This window comes from Hydra vulgaris, chromosome 09, assembly GCF_038396675.1.
Source record: "Hydra vulgaris chromosome 09, alternate assembly HydraT2T_AEP".
In the NCBI taxonomy this organism is placed as follows: Eukaryota; Metazoa; Cnidaria; class Hydrozoa; order Anthoathecata; family Hydridae; genus Hydra; species Hydra vulgaris.
The window spans coordinates 13076953-13097115 of NC_088928.1; the positions used below are offsets into that span (position 1 = coordinate 13076953).

Genomic DNA, 20163 nt, shown 5'->3' on the forward strand with positions numbered 1-20163 from the left:
CATTTTTGTTACAATTCCCTCCAAAAAAACTATAATTTGAAATCAACTTACTTGGGGGAGGGGGTTTACAACAACAACAACAACAACAACAACAACAACAACAACAACAACAACAACAACAAAATAGCTGTACACAAAAGACTTTTCAAAAACCTCTGCCATGAAGGAAGAGCTATTATGTAAAGAATGAATGTTGAAGGTCTTTAAGGTAGATCAATTAAATCGATTACTTCAAATACAGCGGCGGTTTTAAGACCTTCAACATTCATTCTTTACATAATAGCTCTTCCTTCTTTTTGCTTAATCGAATTAATCTCGAAATTAGAGATGTTGTTCATTCATGGATTTTACTTATGAAATCTTGTACCTGCATAAGAAGAGTCACGCTTGAAAGGTTTTGTATAAAATTAATTTTAAAAAATAAAAATTCACGAAGCATTTTATAAGACTGTTCAAAAACAATTCATATATTTTCTGTATAAAAGCATTTTATATAAAAGTATATAGAGTTTAAAATTTTTGTTAAAATAGAACAGCAAATCACGGCTCACTTTGCAACAACCGCAAAAAAACCTAAGCAAAAATTTTAAATTGAAACGTCACTGCATTTAATGCTTATGACGTTGCTACTAATTTAAGTAGAAAGCGTTTGTTATTAAAATTAAAATCTAATTGTTTTTTAAATTTTATTAATTTATTTAAGTAATTTAATTCCAAAACATATTAAACCAAAACACGTGAAATATAATGATTACTTCAGTCTTTTCTAATGCGTCGTTTTTTAAAGTTTGTGAAATCGTTTATTTTGAGGACATTTTAACATCTTCCGGACGAAAATAATGAACTGTTTTGACTCGTTTAGTGTGGCAAAAAACATAACAAATCGATCGTTTGCGAAGATTTCGAACTGCACGATCGTTCTTTGTCGTTCAATAGAATTTTTTTTACAAACTTGTGTTATAAATGTTATAATGTTTTATATTCATGCAAAAGTGATTTGAGTTTAACAAATTTCTGAAAAAAATATGAGTGTTGGAGATAGCTTATCTTGTTTACGACCAGATACTGCCTTAAGTAATCATGAACCATCACCGATGCCACCACGAAACGCCATTAACGTTGAAGACGAAGGCGATTTTGAATCAGTAACTTATCGATGTAACGTTTGTCGTGAGCACTTTGTAATTTTTTCTGAACTTGAACAGCATATCATTAATGAACACGAGGGAAACTTAGACTCAAAGAAAATTCAAGAAAAATTTATTGGTGTTTCATGTTTAAATTGTAATCAATCTTTTATTAAAGTTGAGGGTAAGTAAAAATCAAAATCAATTTTCAAATCTCAATTGATGCTTGCATAAACTACTTTGTCATATGTAAACAACAATGTTTTTTATTTTAAAAACTGATGCTTTTTTATCATTTACCATGTAAAATGTAAATTTTAATGCACAGATCACATAAAGATTTGCTCACCATATAGGTATTTGATTAAAAAAAATCAAACTTGTGTGGTATTAAATTCAAAGCTATCATTGGAAGAGTTTTTACTAACTAAAAAAATGAGACAATTTTTTTAATTTTTTGATGTCATTTAAGAAAGTTATGTAAAAGGTATAAAGGTATAAGTATTTTAGGCAAAAAAATTTTTATATGAATGCTGAAGAAAGTTGTGACTTTGATGCGCTTGAAACACTTTTTTAGGCAAATTTTGGCAAATGTAAAATCAAAATTTATGCATCCCTACACCATAAGTTGTACACTAATTTTTTCACAGCTAGACTCTTGCAACTCTACTGGAATTGAAAAGACACTGTTTAAACGTCTTCACTTTCAACAAGGCTGCAAGCAACCACTATTACAGTTGGCAGTTACTGGATGAGAAAAGATAAAGTTTATAAAGCAAGATAATGATTAACAGAGGTCTTAAAAGATTGCAAATTATATGAATCAGGAAAGCAAGAAGAAAGTAGTGAATTTCAAATAACTGATGTTGGAGGGAAAAAACTAGACGAATAAGAATTTTTTGGAGCACTTAGGAATAGTCACAGTAAAAGGATGAGATAAAATTGAATGACGAGTAACACGAGAATAATTTTAAGTAGAATGCACAATAGACGCTAGCTCTTTAGAGTAGCACCTGTAATATTAATAGAAAAGAGAAAGAGAAGCAACATTATGACGATGTGACAATGGTTGAAGGTTGGCTGCAAGAGCAGGTCCAACTATATTTGCAATGCATTTTTACACCTTATCTAAAAGAGAAAGGGCATCATTCAAAGATCCGCTCCAGATATGACAGTATTCCATACAAGGACAGTTAACAGATTTATATTCCGTACAAGGACGGTTTTCAGATTTATAAAAAAGTGGCAAGCACGATAAATAGATGCAAACTTAGCTGATGCTATTTTTGCAATGGATTTAAGAAATCGGTTGCAAAAATCCTTTTTTAAGAACAATTGGAAGTGAGAGTTAATCCTAGGAGATAAAAGGTAGATGACTCATTTAGTACATTACCTTTCATAAATATAAGAAGATCTAGATTGTTGCAATAACGGTTAGTTGAAAAAAAATTGAGTTTTATCTGAGTTAATGTTCACTAGCCACTGAGAACCCTATGCTGGAGCAGGAGCTCAAATGTCCTCTCCAAGTAATCAGAGAGTGTTGGCTTTTTATCAAGACAAGAATAAATAATAGTATCATAAGCAAACAATGCCATCTTGGATATAAGAATTTCTTGGAGATTGTTAATGTAAATTATAAGATAGGTCCAAGGATAGAACCTTGAGGAACTCCTGAGGTTATAGAATATGAAGAAGAGTGCTGTCCATCAAGGACAACTTTTATACTACAACTGGTAAAAAAAGATGCAATAATCTTAAAGATGTTACCTGATACATCGTAAGTGGAGAGCTTATGAAGAAGATCAGCATGCCAAACTTTATCAGAGGCTTTAAAAATGTCACGAGTGATACCTTTAATCTCTTCACATCTATCTAATGCACGCTAAAACCTGTCAGTTATTGGCATTAACAAATCAGCGGTGGGACGGGAAGATTGAAATCCATATTGATGATCGGAAAGTTATTAGATTCAAGATGTGAGATTAATTGTTTTTTAGTTAAAGACTTATAAACCTTGCTTACGATAATAAAAAGACGAATGTGGCAGTAGTTAGATGAGTCAGATCGCTCTCCTAAATTTTTGAAAATAGGGATAATAGGTGCCGCTTTTTACCAGGCTGGAAAGCAAGACTCTGATAAGCACTTAATAAATAGTTTTGAAAGTATATATGAGAGCTCCGGAGAATGCTTCTGCAATACTATAACAGGTATGTTGTTCAGACCATAAACTGCAGAAGAGTCTAAGTAGGAAATCACTTTAGATACAGAAGCTAGATTGACACAAATGTCAAGCAAGGGATCAACCTGTCGGCAATATAAGGTAGGATGTGATTAGTGGAATCAAGAGATGAGATTGATGAAAAGTTCTTAGCAAACAATTTAGCTTTGTCTTTAGGTGAGGTAACAAAGTCTAAACTATGTAAGAGAGATGGAATAATAGATTTGCCCTTACTATAGACGCTGTTTTCTAAAGACTTGTTTTGGCAATAAATATGGAAGTAATGGTTAGATTCTATGCCAGCCTGAATCCAAGATGTTACATAGCACAGTAAGATAAAAGATTTCAACTCAAGAGCCATCACAGAGACAATCACCGAAAGAGCTCAATCAGCTTTAAGGTAGTTGTAAGAGGTGTGATGGTAGTGGAATTCTGATGATGAAGAAGAATGAGCTGTTAGTTTTAGAGAGATCAAACCATGGTTGGGCGCATCTGGGGGTGAATGTGGAGAAACTGAGCACTAAATAGTATCAGAAACAATATATATATATATATATATATATATATATATATATATATATATATATATATATATATATATATATATATATATATATATATATATATATATATATATATATATATATGTAAAATACACACACACATATATATGTATATATGTGTGTGTGTATATATGTATGTATATATATATATGTATATATATATATATATATATATATATATATATATATATATATATATATATATATATATATATATATATATATATATATATATATATATATATAAAATACACACACACATATATATATGTATATATGTGTGTGTGTATTTTTTTTAGATATTAATCACCATAATATAGTTGAACACAGAAAATCGATATATCACAATGACCATGAAAAATGTCAATCTGGAAAAAGTGAAGATTTTGGTAAGAATCGATAAAGTTACTAAAACTTTAAATTACTATTTATTAAAGTTTTTAGTTTTTTCATTTTCAAAAATGTTTTATTAGATAAGTTTTTAATTTTATTTATTAATGTTTACAACAAGCTTACTAAAATTCAAAACTTATGATTTATGTGATTTATTTTGCTGACCATTAAAGAAAATGTATAGTTGCTAACCCTAAAAATAGATTGTATGCATTAAGAAAAAATCTTAAGCAATTATTGTTAATAGAACATCAGCTAATCGATACTGCAAAAGAAAAAACTAATTTACCTTGCAATTTATTTTCTAGAGGAGGTAAGTGATAATTGATAAAATTAATAAAAATTATATCATCCACTGATTTCGAGATTATATTTTTCAGTTGAGGAACAATTGGATTGTTTCAATAGTGATTATAAGACAAGTTGGTGGAGGTATTTCAATGCCTGTGGTGTTTAAACAAACTTTATTCCACTGTTTGTTTGGAAATTCAAAATTACTAGTAATATAAATATGTTTAAAAAATCAACAACGCTGGTTGTTATAATTATAATAATGTAAGTATTTTGCCTTTAAAAGGCTTGAGCTTCTTGAATGCCATATTCATTAAATGAAAGAAACCAGAAATAAATAGACATAAACTAAACTATATTAAAATAACTCTCTGTATAATTATCATGATTTTTTTTTTTTTTAATATAAGAAATGATTGATAAACATTGGTGCAAATGAAGCATGTTGCCATATTAAACTATGGATAAACTTCAATTTGATTAGTTAACTGGTTATGAATTTATGGCAGTTTTTATTTAAGTTAGTTTTTTGCATATTATACCTCAACGCATTACAGACTACTGTAGTATTCCTTCACTATTTTTAAAGTAATGATTATATGAATGTTCTACGATGTAATATCAACAATTTTTATTATGTTTTCGGTGAAAAGGCAAATGCGGTCGAAAAAAGAAAATGACACCCAGGAATGAGAGAATGCTATTAAAAAGAGTAAAAGAAAATAGATTTGCAGTATGTTCTGCAATAACCAGCAAGTTTAATGAGGTGGGAAAAAATATAGCGACAATCACTGTTTGACGAAACTTTTCCAAAGGTTTATACCTTAGGAAATGTTGATATAATAGAGTTTTGTGTGAGCCCATTAAAACCACACTTTAAACTTATCCAAGACAAATTAAAAAATGGCCTCCTATTATGTTTTCGGAGAAAAGGCAAATGCGGTCAAAAAAATAAAATGACACCCAGGAATGAGAGAATGCTATTAAAAAGAGTAAAAGAAAATAGATTTGCAATATGTTCTGCAATAACCAGCAAGTTTAATGAGGTGGGAAAAAATATAGCGACAATCACTGTTTGACGAAACTTTTCCAAAGGTTTATACCTTAGGAAATGTTGTTATAATAGAGTTTTGTGTGAGCCTATTAAAACCACACTTTAAATAGCTTTAAATAATCAATATTGCCAAAATGCTAAAATAAGTGCAAAACTGATCAAAAGACTACCAGTTGGTAAAACAAAAGAAAAAAATGTTTCTGTTAACAATATTTTTATTGACTCTTAAATACATTTACTTTCAAAATTAAGTTAGAAAATAACTATTTAAACTCTATTTTTTATATTACATTGCCTTCAAATAGCATCTGAATACATGTTATTTTATTTGTTCCACAAAAAATTTAATAATTAATAGCTTAATATACTCTTTAAGTATAAAAACTCTACAATACTATTTTTAAATGTAATATAAAAAATCTTTGTTTTTAAACTTAATAATATTTAAGGATTATAGTGGTGAAAATGTTCTTTATAAACCATAAGCTATGAATTTCTGCTGCCTAATCTCTAATAATTCAAATTATGCTAGCAATTGTTTAAAGATGCTTACTCTTAACATCAGTTATACGGCACAACAATCTTTCTTTGTACTCTGATTATTGTTTCTTTTATACCTTGATGATTATTATATCATTTTTACTTTAAGCAATGTTAAAATCTTTATGAAAATTTGTGACAGTTTTTTCACTAGGGCTCCAAAAGGGTATCCATTGTGGCTGATGATATCCTTGATGTAGTAGAGGATTAAATAACATCTTTTGAAATTTTCATTTTTTTTTTTCAGAAAAATCCAGCTGAGGATGAATGTAAAGTAAACCTTGACAACTAAATTGAAACTTTTAAATGCTTTAATTGCTACTGTAAATAATATATGAAAGTTTGAATTTAAAAAATCATTAATGCAGTAGTATTGTGTTAGTGTTGTTAGTGTAGTTATTATTATTGTTATGTATTGTTATTAGTGTTATGTAGTTATTATTATTGTTATGCAGTAGTATTGTGTTAGTGTCGTAGTGTCGTCCTAATATTAGTATTGTGTTAGTGTGTTTGTGTAGTGCATTGTTGGAGCTTTCGGATTTTAAGTCTCCCAGACCCAAACCACCTTTATCTGACAATTCGTAATTTATAATTTATCTTTTTTTTTTCTGTATTTTTTACTTTATCATCTAGGCGTTTTACATGGGCGTTTTATCATCTAGGTATTTTACATAGGCGTTTATCATGACACTTTGACATTTTTCATCTTGTCATTTGAGGTTTATTTTTATAAATAATGTTATGGTAAAAGGAACATTAAACTTTTTTCATTTTGCTAATTTGGTTTAAAGGTTTAAATAAATGGGCAACTAAAGATGTTTTTGTTTGCTTGTTTGTTTTGATTTCTCTCTCTCATATATGTATATATATATATATATATATATATATATATATATATATATATATATATATATATATATATATATATATATATAATATATATATATATATATATATATATATATATATATATATATATATATATATATATATTTATATAGATCTATAGTTTGTTGGCTTTGGGAAGAGCGGAAGGAAAAAAGTGATTCTTACGCCAACACATACGTCACTTTTAATTACTTTTGACTTTCGTCCAACATTTTCGTTTTGGACGAAAGTCAAAACCATTAATTTAATTACAAATTAATTGTTATATAAAAAAACCACAAAAACGCAAATTTAATTGACCAGAATGTTTTTAAAAACATTCTGAATGTTTTTAAAACATTTTGAATGTTTTTAACAATATAAACAATGTTTTTATTTTTATTTTTTTTTAATAAAATGTTTTTATTTTTATTTTTTTTAATAAAATGTTTTTATTTTTATTTTTTTTACTGTAAATCATGCGCGGAGTGTTGCTACATCGACTATCTTATAGCCTGACTCGCAAGGGAGTGCTGCTACATCGACTGACAAATAGCCTGACTCGCAAGGGAGTGCTGCTACATTGACTGACAAATAGCCTGACTCGCAAGGGAGTGCTGCTACATCGACTGACAAATAGCCTGACCCGCAAGGGAGTGCTGCTACATCGACTGAGGGTTTGGTTGGGGCAGGCAGTCTATCATTATTAAAAAAAAAAAATTCCGGTCTTGCATTTTAAATTTTACTTTTTGTCAACAAATTATGGAAAAAACTTTCGGACAACATCTAAGGGTTCTATATATATATATATATATATATATATATATATATATATATATATATATATATATATATATATATATATATATATATATATATATATATATATATATATATATATATATATATATATATATATATATATATATATATATATATATATATATGTATATGTGTGTGTGTGAGTGTATATATATATATAAAATTTTAAAACGTATTCTACAAAATAGAGTGCTCAATATTCTTAAATGAACAGAGCAATAATAAATTAGTAGAAAATAACTTTACCAAAAATTTTTCATTTCACACTGCGTTTCATCAAGAAAAAGTCTATTGATGAAACACAGTGTTAAATGAAAAATTTTTGTCAAGTGATTTCTTTCTAATTTTATATATATATATATATATATATATATATATATATATATATATATATATATATATATATATATATATATATATATATATATATATATATATATATATATGTATATATATATATATATATATATATATATATATATATATGTATATATATATATATATATATATATATATATATATATATATATATATATATATATATACATTTACTTTTTGTAGTACTGTAATCAAACTTTGGATTCATGGGTATATTGAATTAAGTATGAATTTCACTGTTTATTGTCTGTATTTCTGTATGTCACATTATAATTTAATAAAAACAGTTATTTTTGTATTAACTAATGCTGCACATAAACACTCTATATTTGAACTTGTTTATATATGATAAAATAAAAATACAAATACAATTTAAAATAAATGGAATTGTATATATGTTCATCAACAAAATGTTAATTATGAAGACTAGTCAGATCACACTAATTTTACTTTGCGAGCTTTCTTCTTTGCGAAACTAGAGATGACATTTTTGTACGATAAAGTCTCGGCAAGGTCGTTGTCAATTAAAATCACCATAAAGTTAGTAAGGTGTTCTTCAGTCATTGATTGCAATTTGGATTTGATGAGAGCAAGCTTACTGAAAGAGTGCTCTCCTTCAGCCACTGAAATCGGGGTTGTACTAAAAATGTGAAGCAAAATGCAGATCAAAGGAAATATTGACTGAAGATCTTTCTGGTAGATTCTATTGAGGAACTTGATAGAAGAAAGACATTCTGTTTGTCCAAAAGTATTTGATCGCCTTAGAACATCTAGATCACTGATTTTTTTTTTTTATACACAAAATGAATTAATTATAAATAATTATTAAAATTGAATTTTAAAACTTAATTTTTTTTAGTTTAAGTTTGAGAAACAATTTATTTTCATTATTTCAAATCGATAAATACTTTCCTCTTATTTCAAAGTAAGCGCTCAAAACTGAGATTAAAAATCATAAATTTTAACACCAAAGATATAAAAATGTTTTTTAAAACATTTTAACAATCAATATCTTTATGGTAATATTTAGTAGTTTAAGACTAATATAGTCATTGACATAATAAGGTGGACAGTGGGATTTATTTAAACCCTCCTCCTTCTTAGCCTTCCATCCAAGGATTTGAAAAAAGAAAGACAAATTCTAAATGCAAAATAGGTAAATAAAATTACAACAAAAATATTTTAAATCTATTTAACTTTTTTTTTTTGTAACTAACTGCTTATATTATCTAAATCTATATCAGATATGTTGTACATGCGACCTGATATTGTTGTGGGTGTAGAAATTAGCTATATAACTTCAGAATTGAAGGCCCAACACTTGTCATTTCTAATTAGCCAAATAGAACTTTTTACCTGGTCCATGTGGATGCATGAATCTGACTTTTATATCAAGCTTACTTACATCTTCAGCAATCCCTACCCAACAAAATCTGTCATAAAAACATGCAATATAATCCATTTTTTTTAAAGTTTAATGAAATCTCTTCTTGACATACTAATTTTTTAACAGTCTCATCAATACTATCACGGGGATTTACCATGACTGGTAGCAAAAAAAATCTATTTAGCATTTAAATCAAAATCTTTGATTTAAATGCTGAATAGATATTTTTTGTGTGTGATGACAAAGATTGATAAAGTTTTTAAAATTTTTAAATTGTGCTACACAACCATCAGAAAAGTATTTCGCTGAAGACTTTTGTTTTTGTGATACCTTTGATCTCCTGAAGTTGCGGGGTAAAGCATAAGTGGTGATGATATGGCGTTTGTCTAACGGGATAAACTAGTTATAAGTGCTGATCTTCATCGAAACGCCAGTAATAATAGGTGTGACTCTGAGGAGATGTTTATTACTTTATCACTACACAAAGTATGTTTTACACATCAGCATTAATGTTGGTTTTTTTCCATTCTGAGGCCTTACATTGTTGCATGCATACTTTTTTTTTTTGTTATCAATTTAGTGTTTCATTAGTTTTTGTTTGGTTATATTTTTTGTATATCTCCATTCATATTAGTTTTTATAAAACAATTTATTGTTTATTATTGTTGTTAGTACTGTTTAGGTGCATTGTCCGTCTTATTTATTTTTAAATATTCCTCTATTAATCTTTATTTTTGTCTTGACAACTGTCAAAATATGCTTTGTTTGAAAAATAATTCTCCTTTATTCTAATGTACTTCATTTCTTCCCTCAGGTGTTCACTGCTTGTGTGTGACCAATTTATTTCAGCAAAATCTCCTAAAATTAAGCATTAGTAAAATTAAGTTTCGTTCGTTTAAAATTAAGCATTCGTTTTGGTTAAGATTTTCTTTACAGTTTTTCAAGTATCTACTTTGTGTTTTTGCAATATATGAATGAGTGGTAAGGTTGTCAATGCTATCACGTAATAAATCATTAAATTCATCAGTGGCAATGATTGTAATAGTATTGTACGATCGGTACACTGCCATAGCTTGAATGCTACAACTTCTTCGAGCTCATGGTCCATAAACTCCTGAAAAACTTTTTAATGCTTCAATACCCCAGGGCATTAGTTACATCAATGCAACATACATTTTGCATTTTCAAGAAAACAAACAATGCCATGAAATCTTTATAACTTTTATTCTACCTAACAGCAGAGAAATATTTTATTTTGATGATGTACGCATACACATACATTATGAGTATCTGACGCATTAGTTTTAATGCACCATTTAGGTTTAAGAGTACAAAACTTTGACAACTTGACTTCGATGTTAGGGTAGTCTTTTTTAAATTTTCAAAATTCATTAAGATTGAGTAGCAATAATTTTTTTTTGAACATGTTGGTTTTTCTTAACATTTACAAAATCTTTTTTTCTGGCATCATTCTTGAAAGTTCATCACTTAGATAAAAGCTAATCACTAAATTTACTGTTTCTGGTGAAAGTGGGTTTCCAGTTGTTTTTTTTGGGCAATGGTAGAGTTCCATGCTCATTTTTAACTTTTCTTGCAGTTTGAACAAGATACTCAGACACTTCAAAGTATTTTGATATCTTTGTACGTATCCATGATTTTGTTGTGAGTGTTAACATTTGCAACTTGTGGCGATATGAGTCAGTCTCTGAAATTTTTGTTTCTATTTCATAAATTAAAATGTCTAGATCATGGTCATCATTAATGTTGTTGTTTGAAATGGGGCTTTTTATTTCTCTTGTTAAAGAAGTTTCTTTAATATTATATGCTAATGAGAACATTTTTCCAACTCTGTCAATAGTGTTCTTAAACTTTTGCGTCAGGCAATATGCTGTGTTTTGAAATACTTTTTAGTTTGACTGGTGAAATTCCAAGCAATTCTATAGTAGTATCTAACTTAATTTTTTTCTCATTGTTTGATTCCTATTCTCCTTGTGAATTTAAATCTTCATCAGTTTCTACTGCTTCTTTGTAACATTTACTGCAGAATTTCCAACCTGGGGTTACATAAACATTATTTTCTTGCAAAAATTTTGCCAACTCTAGGGAAATCCTTATATTACCTAAGAAACAAATTTAGTTTTAAGTTTTTAGAATAACTAAAAATATAAAACTTTTTATAAATAATAAATTGTTTTTCTTTTAATTTCCATATCAATTCTGTTATAATTAATGTTAGATTACCTTCTATAGCAATTTTTTTACTTTCCTTGTGTGTTCCAAAAGGATTGCAACACCTTGTAATTTTTCTCTCTTTTTTCAAAATATTTTCCATTGAATTCCTCATGATAACAACATATAATTCTTATTAAACAATATTTTTCCATTAAATTTGCTCGCCATATTATTTCTTCTTGTTTTTCACAAGGAAGATCTTTGAATTGAACAAAACCTTGTTTTCTAGGAAATCCAGTTTTGTAACAATGTATGTTAAGACTTTTTCCCATGACACGTTTCTCCATATTAAATATGTTTATTATTTATAATATTACCTGCAAAAAAAAATATGTAAAAACAATAAACTTCACAATAATTCCTTATAAGAAAATAAAACAAGTACAACCTTTAAAAAGAACAAAACAAAACTTTTGCTTATTTTTGATATAATAAGAGGTAAGCATTCACCCATTTGAATTGAGATCATGAAAATAAATTGTTTCTCAAACTTAAACTTAAAAAAAATCAAGTTTTAAAATTGAATTTTAATAATTATTTATTATTAATTCATTTTATGTATTTAAAAAAAAAAAAAAAAAAAAAAAAACAAAGAGAATGGGGGGGGAGGGGCCAAGTTGGTCAGAGACCCTTGGCCCATGATTATAAATGTCCTAAACTAGTCAATAAATAACACTATTTGATATTTTATTCAAATAGATGTTTTAAAAACATTTCAATTGCTTTTGTTACAAAATTAAAGTTTTTCTAAAAAGACACAATTTTTAAATGCAAATTTTGATCAAGTATTAGAGAGACAATTGATGAATCTAATTTTTTTCAATAGACCTAAAATGAAATAATGATATACAATTAAACTTTTTACTCAGGATTTTGGGCTAAATACATTTATACTTGGGATTCCTCAATTAAAAATGTATTGGGGTACCAAATTTTGGGAAATTTCCCCAAACCATTATGAAGATACTATATGTCAAAGTTGCTTTGTAGTAGCTTCATATAATTACTAAAATGCTGAGTCAGCAAAATTTTTGCAGATATAATTTTTTAATATTGACTGCAAGAGAGGTAAAAATGAACAAATTCTGAGACATAAGGGTGTCATGGTCTGGATGATTTCATATGGAATGACCCATCTAGTAATTTGCAGTAAAACTAGACTCATTAGTACCCTCACAGGCAGGAGTATTTAAAATGATTCAGCTGGAAACAAGTTATCCATTATCGATTTCAAAAAAAAATGTATTCAGTCTGCTTCCTTGTCACAATAAAAATTTCTTTTTTTTTTTTTTTTTCAAGTTAGCCGTTTGATTGATTTGCAATAAATATATACTAAATATATAAATTTAGACCAGAGTAAGAAGAAGATATAAACCGTCTTATCACCGAGCCTCGTTTACGTATTGTCTGTGTTTATATAAAAACAAATATATACATAATCTGTTTTAAAATACATATAAATTATGCAAAATGCTAAAAATGTCTTTTAAAGAATGTGTAACTATAATATATTTCTACTGATTTAAAATAAAATTGATATAAGCATACATATATATTAATGTATACACATTTTCTATATTAATGTTTAATAAGATATATTCATTTAGTGATAATAACAACGCTTTTTGTTGTTTTTTTTTATTTTGAATCAAATTTTGAATAATAAATATTTGAAGTCTGTTGTAATAAATTCTTATTGTAATAAGAGTCTTTTAGATTCTGTTATAAACTTCTCCAAGGAGTAGTGCTTTTTATGATTATTAAAAATTTTAATAAAATTTTTATTGGGGGTCGCATGTGCTTCAATTGTTTGTGTGCCTCGGTAGAATGTACCCAAATGCCCTTCCTCTCTCTCTAGCCAGCCCTGTAAAAATATATATAATATATATATATAATATATATTTATATAATATATATTTATATAATATATATATATATATATATATATATATATATATATATATATATATATATATATATATATATATATATATGTTTGTATGTATGCATATATATATATGTTTGTATTAATTTAAGCCTAATTTAAAATTAAATTAGGCTTAAATTTATCTTAAAAGATAACCACAGCACATAAAAAACATATATAATGTGTCAGGTCAGGTTCAGGATCATCACAACCACCCTACTATTGGTATCATGTAACCCATTACTACCTGTCCTGTACCCTGCTGCCTTGTAGAGTTTACTTTTTTAGACAAAGACTAAGAGAAGCAAACTCTGATTTAAAAACCCCTTGTCTAGGGGCTCTTGATTTAGTAAATACTAGAGATGGTGTCTTGATAAAATAACTCATATTGGGCAGATGTCAACTGCATCCAGCTACTGTCTTAAAAAAACCTCCTTGGCAAAGACTTAAGGGGTAACAGGTTCTATCTTTTGACCAGCCTCGCATTCCTTCTTTATCTATTAGGTTGCCATAGATGTATTTGTAATATATTGTTTCCAGTTTAGGATGTAAAATGATGGATCTTCTTGACTCATTGCATGGGTTTTGCTTGTATCTCTGTTTTTATGACTAGGCAACTCATTTTATTATCTCCTAATAAGGGTACAGCTTTAAAACTCTGACACTGGCTGGTAGTCAGGTTTCCCAAACTCTGTGGTAGCTCTCAGAGAGGATGATTCCATCAGCAGCTTTAAAATATCAGAGTACTAACAGTGCCATGTTGCGCATAGATGGTGTCCCTGTTTGTACTTCCTCAAGGTTTTATCTTTGGCCGTATAATTTTTTTAATTTACATTAGTAATCTCTCTGAAATTCTCACATCTAAGTTGGCATTGTTTGCTGATGATACTACCATTTATTCTTACCTTGATAATAAGTTAACACTCTCTGATTGCTTGGAGGGGCATTTAAGCTTGAAAAGGATCTTACTTCTGCTACAGCATGGGGCTCTCAGTGAACTTTCACTCAGATAAAACTCAATTTTTTTCAGCTAGTTGTTATTGCAACATCTAGATCTTCCTATATTTATGAAGGGTAATGTACTGGGTGAGTCATCTACCTTCGTCTTCTAGGATTAATTGTTACTTCCGATCTTTTTTGGAAACCATTTATCAAATCCATTTCAAAGTTAGCATCTACTAAGGTTTACTCCCAATTTAATTCTTTATCTCTATAAATTTCAAATCCATCCTTGTATGGAATACTGTTGTCATATCTGGAGCAGATCTTCGAATGATGCTCTTTCTCTTTAAAATATGGTGCGAAAAGAAATTGTAAACATAGTTGGACCTGCAGTTGCAGCTAACCTTCAACCATTGTCACATTGTGACTTAATGTTGCTTTTTTTTCTCTTTTCTCAAAATACTATAATAGGCACTGTTCTAAAGAGCTAGCATCTCTTTTGCTATATACTAAAATTCCTTCTCGTGTTACATTTCATTCAATTAAGTCTCATTTTTTACTGTTACTGTTCTTAAGCGCGCTAAAAATTTTTATTTGTTTAGTTTTTTTTATTGGACATCAGTTCTTTGGAATTTGCTCCCTTCTTGTTTTCCTGATTCATCTAACTTGCACTCTTTTAAGCCGTCTGTCAATTGTTATCTTGCTTTATAAATTTCATATATTCTCTTCCAGTAACTTCCAACTCTAATTGTGGTTGCTTGTTGGAAGTGAAGATGTTTCTCTCTCTCTCTCTCTCTCTCTCTCTCTCTCTCTCTCTATATATATATATATATATATATATATATATATATGTATATATATATAATATATATATATATATATATATATATATGTATATACAACCCTTAGATGTTGTCTGAAAGTTTTTTCCATATTTTGTTGACAAAAAGTAAAAATTAAAATTCAAGACCAGAATTTTTTTTTTTTTTATTAATTGATAGACTGCCTGCCCCAACCAAACCCTCAGTTGATGTAGCAGCACTCTCTTGCGGGTCAGGCTAAAAGATAGTAGATGTAGCAGCACTCCCTTGCGAGTCAGGCTATTTGTCAGTCGATGTAGCAGCACTCCCTTGCGAGTCAGGCTATTTGTCAGTCGATGTAGCAGCACTCCCTTGCGAGTCAGGCTATTTGTCAGTCGATGTAGCAGCACTCCCTTGCGAGTCAGGCTATAAGATAGTCGATGTAGCAACACTCCGCGCATGATTTACAGTAAAAAAAATAAAAATAAAAACATTTTATTAAAAAAAATAAAAATAAAAACATTGTTTATATTGTTAAAAACATTCAGAATGTTTTTAAAAACATTCTGGTCAATTAAATTTGCATTTTTGTGGTTTTTTTAAAAAACGATTTATTTGTAATTAAATTAATGGTTTTTACTTTCGTCCAACAGGCAAATGTTGGACGAAAGTCAAAAGTAATTAAAAGTGACGTATGTGTTGGCGTAAGAATCACTTTTTTCCTTCCGCTCTTCCCAAAGACAACAAACTATAGATCTATATATATATGTTATATATATGTATATATATATATATATTATATATATTATATATTTGTATATATACTATATATTTGTATATATATAATATATAAATATGTGTATATATATATATATATATATATATATATATATATATATATATATATATATATATATATATATAATAATTTTAAGATTTCAAAAAGGTTAGAAAAGGTAGAAAGTTGCAAACAAAAAAGAGTAAAAGAAAACTAGCGAGAGAAAAAAAACACATGACTCAAAACAAAACTAATGCTCAAGATAAACAAGATAGCAAGCATGAAATTTTTGAATTGTTCAATTTTAATGAAAATGAGTTTGTTTGTTTTCAAAACGAAGATTTCTCTAATATTGCCAGTATTAAGTATGATTTTGGTTTAAGACCAGCTGGACAACAACTTTAAAAACAAAAGGATCTGACTAAAATATTTCTAACTGTAGATGGATCAGACAGACAGTATCCTGCTATAGATAAACTTGTAGATTATATTATAGGAGTATCTGGTTTAACATTAAAGTTAAGCATCAAAGTTATTTTCCTGTCTGGTTTAACATCAAAGTTAAGCATAATTGGGTAGAAGGACCAAAACATGTTCTTTCCAGCTTAAGTTGCTTCAATACCAGTCACTAGATAATCAGCATGTAGTCGTTCTAACTATTAAACGATCTGCTTTGTACATCTTTTCGGAGTCTGGTGTTGCCACACTCAACCTGTCGAAAAATGTGTAAAAAAAGTCACCCAATCGTGTGAAAATATTTTCACAGAAGATAGGAGAGATGGTTGGGTTAAAGGCATGAGTTATCACAGAAATTGATGTTGTGTAATCTATTCAAACTAAACTTTATTGGCTTGACAATGTTTAAGAAATTTATTTTTTTATCTTATTTATTTTTTTTATTATTTTTTTTTATTATTTTTTATCTTATTTATTTTTTTATCTTATTTATATCTTTATTATAATATTGTACTGAATTTTATTGTGCCAGTAAATATGTTTCATGGATCTATAAAAAGCATTTTATCATTAGTTCTATAATAACCTCATTTTTCACTTTTAGTGGCAAGATGGGGGGAGGACAGACCCTTTTGCTGTTTTATAAAAATAAAATTTTTGTTTTAGAAATAGAGAGCGCTTTTAACAATTTTAAAATTTAAAAAATTACTATTTTTTTAGTTCCGATTATCCCCCTCTTACCACCCCACCTCCTCCTCCTGGGCTTTTCGTGAAACACTGTCTCTAATTCAAAAAGAGGAGTGCAACTTTTTTTCCCTCTTGTTTCCTGCACAAATAGTTCTGCACGATTTGCAGAGTCATTGTACCCGAGAATCACTGATCTTGGTCTTGTACAGTTGTCATATTTGAATTCCCTAGAAAGCAGTAAGCTATCTTAAACATTTTTTCAGGCAGAGCAAGCACACAAGCTTTCGATTTTCATCATGAATCTTTGCTTAATTTGGCATTGCGGCAATTCACTAAATCAAACTTTATCTTTTACAAAATACAACCTAAATTTATATTGGATAACACTCCACTAACATACTTACAAAAATTAATAATTAAAAACTATTAAAATCAATGAAGCATTTACAGTTAACTGTTCGTTCATGCTCTAAAAAGTAGCTTTACCTAGTTTTTTTTAAATATAATTCATATAATTCACGAAAATTAAATGATTTCTAAAAAAAGTTTTTTCACCACACCATATTAAAATCGGCTTAAACTTGAAAGCTCTATTAAAGCACTTGAAAATGATATTATTTGTTTTGTAAGTCTTAAAAATAAACAAATTTATTTTCTAATATTTATTAATATTATTATGTTATTATATAATTAATTTTTTGTTTACATTTATATCATAAATGTAAACAGTATTATATTTAGTTATATAAAATAGTTATCTTTCTTATAAAAAAAACTGACAGTTGTATTTTTTGTATTTTTATTTTTTTAATATACACGCAAACACCGTCAGTCAAAATGTCGCAATTCTAATTGTTTCATCAAAAGAACACAATACTAATTGTATCATCAGCTACACTCTCAAAATTTACGAAAAGAAATATTGAAAACATAGTCAATTTTGAAAACTGCTGTTGTTGTTTTCAAGATTGACTATGTCTACTGTTTTCAAGTAGAAACTTTTGACCGGCAGTGTACAAAATTTATTATAATTTTTTGTATTTTCGTTTTGTTTTGAAATTTAAATATATAACGCTAATTTTTTTATACATTTTGCGTTACTTTTAGAAGAAAACATTGACATCACTTTTAGAGTAGAGGAAAATAAATCACCACAAGAATCTAATTCTAGTAGCTCTGATAGAATACCATCTAATGATAAAGAGGAGCAGCGGGTTAGAGATAGCGTCAGAAGTCATTTTCATAACAATGGTTCTCGAAAAAGACGTTTGAGTAGCGATTCGTGGGATCCGCATGAGCGTGGGTCAAAACATTTTGAGGAACCAGATCAGTATTTTCAGAGTAATCAACTTAAAAAAAATCTAGTTATTGACATGTCGCAGGTAGCTTCCATAAAAATGAAACCTCATAGTAATTGCGGGAGTGCAGAAATAATTCAATACATAAAGCGAGTAGAAGATAAGTTGGATAGCATTATCAAACACTTTAATGTCCCTTATATTGTGAATAGTACTGAAAAGTTTCAAAAACAATCGTTTCCATCGTCAGCTGTTTTTTCTGAAAAACATCACTTTAAAAAATGTTCAGAAAATTTAAAAATCCCTCTCTCTCACGATATGAACACGGATCAAAATTCGATGCAGTGTGATTCTTCTCCGATTATTTTAAATGATCAAATATCTACAGATCTTGTGAAGCAAGTGTTTCAGAAGAGCAGAAATCGCGGTAATTTTGCAAAAAACTTGGTGTACGTTGTTTTTTCAATAAGTGAAAGAACTGGTCGAAATTGTTATGGTAGACGTGGCGGAGCTTTAAGCGGCTATAAATATCCATTAGATCAGAAAAAGTTACGAGCAGTTAGAAATGCAGTTTTTAAAATGTTTCCAGTTGAAAACACGGAAGAAGAAGAAGCAATCTGGAAAAGAGAATGCGTCATTGCTATTGACACTGCGCTTCGCGGAGAAATGAGAAATCGAATATTAAATATAAAAAGCGCGGATAATGTTGACTTGAATGCGACAACGTAGTTAATTGATATTTATCGAATTTTAATATAAAAATCTTTTATTGATTAATAAAAAAAAATATTTGAGGGGGGAAGGCTTCTGTTTTTAGTTTTGATCTGTTTACTTTTAATTTTGATAGATATGATTTAAGCGCATGTGTATATTAGTGTGTATCAAGGCTTTAGACAAAACTTCAGAGTGTAATATTTTCTCGTGGTGTTTTTCCTGTTTCTTAAGATTCCTGGGAGTAAATGTCACCATAAAATATTTGCGATTTTGATAAGTGTAAAAGAGCACTATTTTAAGGCCGGTCACTTCTCCAAAAAAAAGTCTTTAGATGATAAGATTAAAAGTAGAATTTCTATCAAAACATGTAAACAGTATTTTTGTTTGATGGTATCCTTATATTGCCAAAAAGCCTTTTGAGGTGCGTCATTAAAAAAAAAAAAAACAGTTTGCTAATTTAAACGTCCTAAATTTTAAATAACATAGTCTTATATGTTTGTGTCTAAATAACATAGTCTTAAAGATTTGTGTTTAAATAACATAGTCTTAAATGTTTTAAGAATGCAGTAATATAAAAAAAAAATTTATTTGAAATAGATGGTTATGTTTGTGTATGTTATGATGGTTATGTTTGTGTATTCCCAACCAGCACAAACACGTGTTTTTAGAATCTAAAATGTTAACACCTT

At 28.3% G+C, this 20163-nt stretch overlaps 1 protein-coding gene across 1 annotated transcript; it reads left to right on the forward strand.

The window, feature by feature from the left end:
• The first annotated feature begins 749 nt into the window (after positions 1-749).
• On the forward strand, positions 750-19678 carry LOC100214531 (uncharacterized). The gene is made up of 3 exons (XM_065804766.1): positions 750-1311; positions 4208-4297; positions 18570-19678. The coding sequence occupies exons 1-3, from the start codon at positions 1026-1028 to the stop codon at positions 19487-19489; spliced, it is 1296 nt and encodes a 431-aa protein (XP_065660838.1). The 5' UTR covers positions 750-1025; the 3' UTR covers positions 19490-19678.
• Positions 19679-20163: the final 485 nt, after the last annotated feature.

Bases quoted from the DNA above. Each gene is read 5' to 3' on its own strand.
- LOC100214531 (XM_065804766.1), top strand. From the start codon at position 1,026: ATGAGTGTTGGAGATAGCTTATCTTGTTTACGACCAGATACTGCCTTA. The intron at 1,312-4,207 runs GTAAGTAAAAAT...TATTTTTTTTAG, and splicing joins ATCTTTTATTAAAGTTGAGG to ATATTAATCACCATAATATA. The intron at 4,298-18,569 runs GTAAGAATCGAT...CGTTACTTTTAG, and splicing joins TGGAAAAAGTGAAGATTTTG to AAGAAAACATTGACATCACT.